This window comes from Girardinichthys multiradiatus, chromosome 1, assembly GCF_021462225.1.
Source record: "Girardinichthys multiradiatus isolate DD_20200921_A chromosome 1, DD_fGirMul_XY1, whole genome shotgun sequence".
In the NCBI taxonomy this organism is placed as follows: domain Eukaryota; kingdom Metazoa; phylum Chordata; class Actinopteri; order Cyprinodontiformes; family Goodeidae; genus Girardinichthys; species Girardinichthys multiradiatus.
In genome coordinates, this window is record NC_061794.1 from 841,192 (window position 1) to 845,283 (window position 4,092).

The following is a 4,092-nucleotide window of genomic DNA, read 5'->3' on the forward strand; positions in this document are numbered from 1 at the left end:
TAAAATATTGAAACATTTTATAGATTCTTTCTAAAATAAACCAGTGATCAATGAAAGATGCAGATGTGAAGCAAACAGAGATCCCGAATAATAAACTATTAAAAGACTCATGTAGTGCAAGCCGGCTAACAGAACTGCTGTCCCCTTATCAAGCTATGGTTAGATCAAACTGAAGAATATTTCTTTATTTTTAGCATCAGCTGTAATGTTGTATGGAAAACATTTATGGCATCTTTCCCAATCCCTTTAATAGGATTAAAAACTAAAACTGTTTCATTCTGTTGCAGATCAGTTTCATGTTTACATCCACCTATAGCCTATAAAGTGCACACAAAAAAAAAATCACATGAACAAAAGATTTTATCTTCTGGTAATTTATTTCTTTTTACAACTTTTTGTCAGCTGGAAGTCTTAAACATATTTCAAAGCATTTTGGCAAACAAATGGTTACAGGAGTCAGAAACAGTTCAGTGAATTCATTCATTTCATTTGAAGCCTGATAAGAATTGTCCAAAATGGAACAAACGTTACGCTATTTTCCCACAAGGTAGCGCAAGAAGTATGCTTATTAAAAAAAAAACCTTTTCACCTTTTTATTATGTGATATATTTTGGACTGTAATGATTGTAAACACGATCATATTTCATTTCCTTTTTAAATTATCCAACCAAATTGCGGTGAGTTTTTCTGCTGCTGCATTACTCACCTAAGCTGTCATAGTATACAGTCAAATATTTTTACATTGTTACATTTTTATTTAACATAACAGAAAAAAATTCAAGTGAATTGCCTGCGTGAATTAAGAGACGCAGAATTCCTTCAAAATTGAGTAATTTCGGGAAAACTTTGGCACCACAATAAATGTTCTCACTTTATTTGAAAAGTTTCATTTTTCAGACCCATTAAATGATCTGTTTGCTCACCGGTTTCAATTCAAGCCTAACTAAACGGGCTGTTCAGCACTTTCTTTTTACTTTCTGATCCTGTTCTCATTCTTACCTCGGCTTGGTTTCCAAACTTCCAGTAAGTCTTGAAGGGAAACTGCTCAAACCGTGCGCTATGCGTGGTTTGAGCTGAGACAAACAGGAATGGTATAAACGGGACGTTAATAAATAGGCATTGGTCATTGACTGACAGACGGTGACACATGAGTGGAAGGCAGCCTGGAATGAGCAGATAGGGCAGGAACAGGAGATTTTTTGACATGTACCCGATGTGAGTTCTTATAGCTCCGCGGAAGAGGAGTAGGGCTCCTCTGCAGAGCGGACAGAGAATTTGAAGTGGCGCCGCAGGTACCCTCCGAAACGTTTGTCCCATTTCAGATTATTAAGCTTAGGCCGGACTCTCCGCATGAATCCCCCGTAGCGCTTCTGGAGCTCCTCTGGCTCCTGGGTGCCTTCTTCCACGGAACTCCTTCTCTTTGACTTTGGGCCGAATTTGCGTAAAAAGCCTCCGTAGCGCTTAACGTAACTGTGCGGCAAGGTCTCCTCCTCTGCGGACGCGCCTCTCACCTCCAGCTGCTTTAGCAGCTCTTCGTAGTTTGCAGGCAGCGCTGCGGCCTTCAGTACGGAGTTATCACGCCACGGGGAGGAGGTGAACACTTTGTTCTTGTTCTTGTCGATCCGCTTGATGAAACCGCCGTAGCGCTTGACCAGTTCTGCCTGTTGACTCTCCTCCGCCTCCGCCGCCTGGTCCTCGGTGAAGTCGGCCAGCCGTGGAGCCGGAGCGCATCTCTCCAGCTCATTCTCTTCACACTCCGCGCTGCACGACTGGGGATGATACAGACACAGGTGAGACACGGCATCTAAGCTTACCTTTGCTTCATTTTGAAGCGTTGAAACGCAAACATGACGCAGCTCATAGGTGATAATTATTTTCTAGATTAAAATAGTTTCACCACCATCACCTGTTCTAAACATTCAGACTTGGGCAATATATATATATATATATATATTGAATTAAGCAATTTTCTTTCAAAATTCTGTTTTTGTATTTAATTGTGCCTAAATAAATGTGTTCTCACTCCAATTCTAGTTTTAGCCTCTGTGGCTTTCATTTGAAGATAAAAAACAACCTCTAGCTATTTCTTTGTCTGTTTCACTCCGTAAAATGTCTCCTACCAGACTGCTGACAGCCGCGTCGGGACGCAGCATTTGTTCGGCGCATCTCTGGCACTGTGATGAACAGTCTGTATGGATAGAGGGCGGCAGGCTCAGCATCAACACCAAGACGTACCACTCCATTCTTCAGCAGAACCCGGGGCGCACCCAAACACAAGACAAGCCAGCAAACGGTTTACTTCCAGAATTTACAGACTCATGGAAAACAGTCGCCTGTAAAGATGAAGAACATGCCTACTTTAAAATAATACAAACATTTTCTTTTTAAACGATAAATGTATTTAGTACATTCTGGATTAGTGCGCTGTGCGTAATTGCGCGCCAACATCTTTTTTTTCTAGCTAATTGAATACATAAGTAAACAAGAGTGGCCTAAATAAAAGTTCCAATGATAAGTAAAACAAAGTGAAGAGTAGCTACCTCAGGAGTCGGACATATACTATAGCAGCTCTCCGTCCTCCGTTCAACACCTGCTCCTCAAAGCGTCGCCTTCCTTTTATCTGTGGAGCCTCGCCTGTGTCATCAGAGCAACTTTGTTCACCGACCAATAAGAAGCAAATGTGCTGCATAAGTGATTTCATCGCCTCCGTACTTTAGGAGTTTTCAACAACGCCCACACTTGAAAGGTAGGCTATAGAAGCGATAATCCCATCAGCAGCATCATCATCACTTCATCTCTGGCACGTCTGGATCAAACCATGGGCTGTAAATCACACTGACAACTTTATTTTTCACTCAAGAGACACAGATAAAAAAACTGATCCCTAAAATATGAACTGTTTGAAGACAGTGCTGCTTTGGCAATCATTTTGCAGCTGCTGTAGAAGATTGAAAATTCCAGGTTTAACCCTTAGCCCTTATCCCCATGTTTCCAATTGTTTCTGTGGAATAGGGGAAGAGCTAAGGGTATCCTTCCAACCCCTAAAACCAGATAATTTTCAGAGTCATACATGGAAAAGGTATGTAGTTGCAAACACACTCAAAAATCTATTTTCCCAGTTAACATCTTGTATAATAGCACGATAACCGCTGCCTAGTCTGAAATGTTCTAATATACCAAGTTTGATATCACGGTTTATTACAGTTAATCAGAATAAAGATATAGCAAAAATCCTTTTTTTCAATTAAAAATACAGTGCCTTGCGAAAGTACTCGGCCCCCCTGAACTTTTCAACCTTTTGCCACATTTCAGGCTTCAAACATAAAGGTATAAAATTAAATCTTTTTGTGAAGAATCAACAACAAATGGGACACAATCGTGAAGTGGAATGAAATTTATTGGATGTGTCAAACTTTTTTAACAAATAAAAAACTGAAAAGTGGGTCATGCAATATTATCCGGCCCTCTTGCGTTAATACTGTTGGGAGTTATGATTATTGATTGATTAATCTTGATCAATAATTATAATTAAAAATCATAATTTGACAAAATCAATTTCTTAACCAAAATCCTCATTTCTGAATCGAGACCAGAGATGTCTTCTGGTGTTGTAATTGTGGCTCAATGCCTTTGATAATTACAACCATTAAATACTCCGTAATAATTAATAACTATTACCAGAGATGTCACTGTTTAATCGACCGTTTCTGCTGAAACATGTGGAACTTTTAACCTTATCTTGACTGACAAATAACTCTTGCACAAAATAAACACAGAACGCCTTCTATTATCATCTATGTGAATATTTATTAAATCACCTACTCAACATGCAAAGTTCTACATAAAAGGGGTAAAATATCTAACTAAACAAAATAAAGCAAAAACAGCAGTGGGTGTGTATTGAATCAACCAGCAGTTATGGCAAAAATGAGAATATGACGAAGGGGTGTGGGGTGAGTGGAGGGTGGGGCGCAGCTCAAACTGTAACTCAGTTTATATTCAGTCATAAAACCTCCCCCAACTCTTGAGCAGACAAAGAGTTATAAAACTTTTGGCGGCAAGGTAGCAAGCAGTGAGGTTGAAGACAAAGAA

At 39.7% G+C, this 4,092-nt stretch overlaps 1 protein-coding gene across 2 annotated transcripts; it reads right to left on the reverse strand.

Annotated features, from left to right (window-relative positions):
• Positions 1-358: 358 nt before the first annotated feature.
• On the reverse strand, positions 359-2,740 carry pdyn (prodynorphin). Of its 2 annotated transcripts, none has more exons than XM_047357501.1 (3): positions 2,541-2,740; positions 2,121-2,244; positions 359-1,769 (listed from the first exon to the last, which is right to left on the reverse strand). In XM_047357501.1, the coding sequence occupies exons 1-3, from the start codon at positions 2,699-2,701 to the stop codon at positions 1,224-1,226; spliced, it is 831 nt and encodes a 276-aa protein (XP_047213457.1). In that variant the 5' UTR covers positions 2,702-2,740; the 3' UTR covers positions 359-1,223. The 2 variants fall into 2 exon arrangements, with proteins under 2 accessions (XP_047213457.1, XP_047213532.1); XM_047357576.1 differs by having other exon boundaries at positions 2,121-2,333; positions 2,541-2,656.
• Between the last annotated feature and the right edge of the window lie 1,352 nt (positions 2,741-4,092).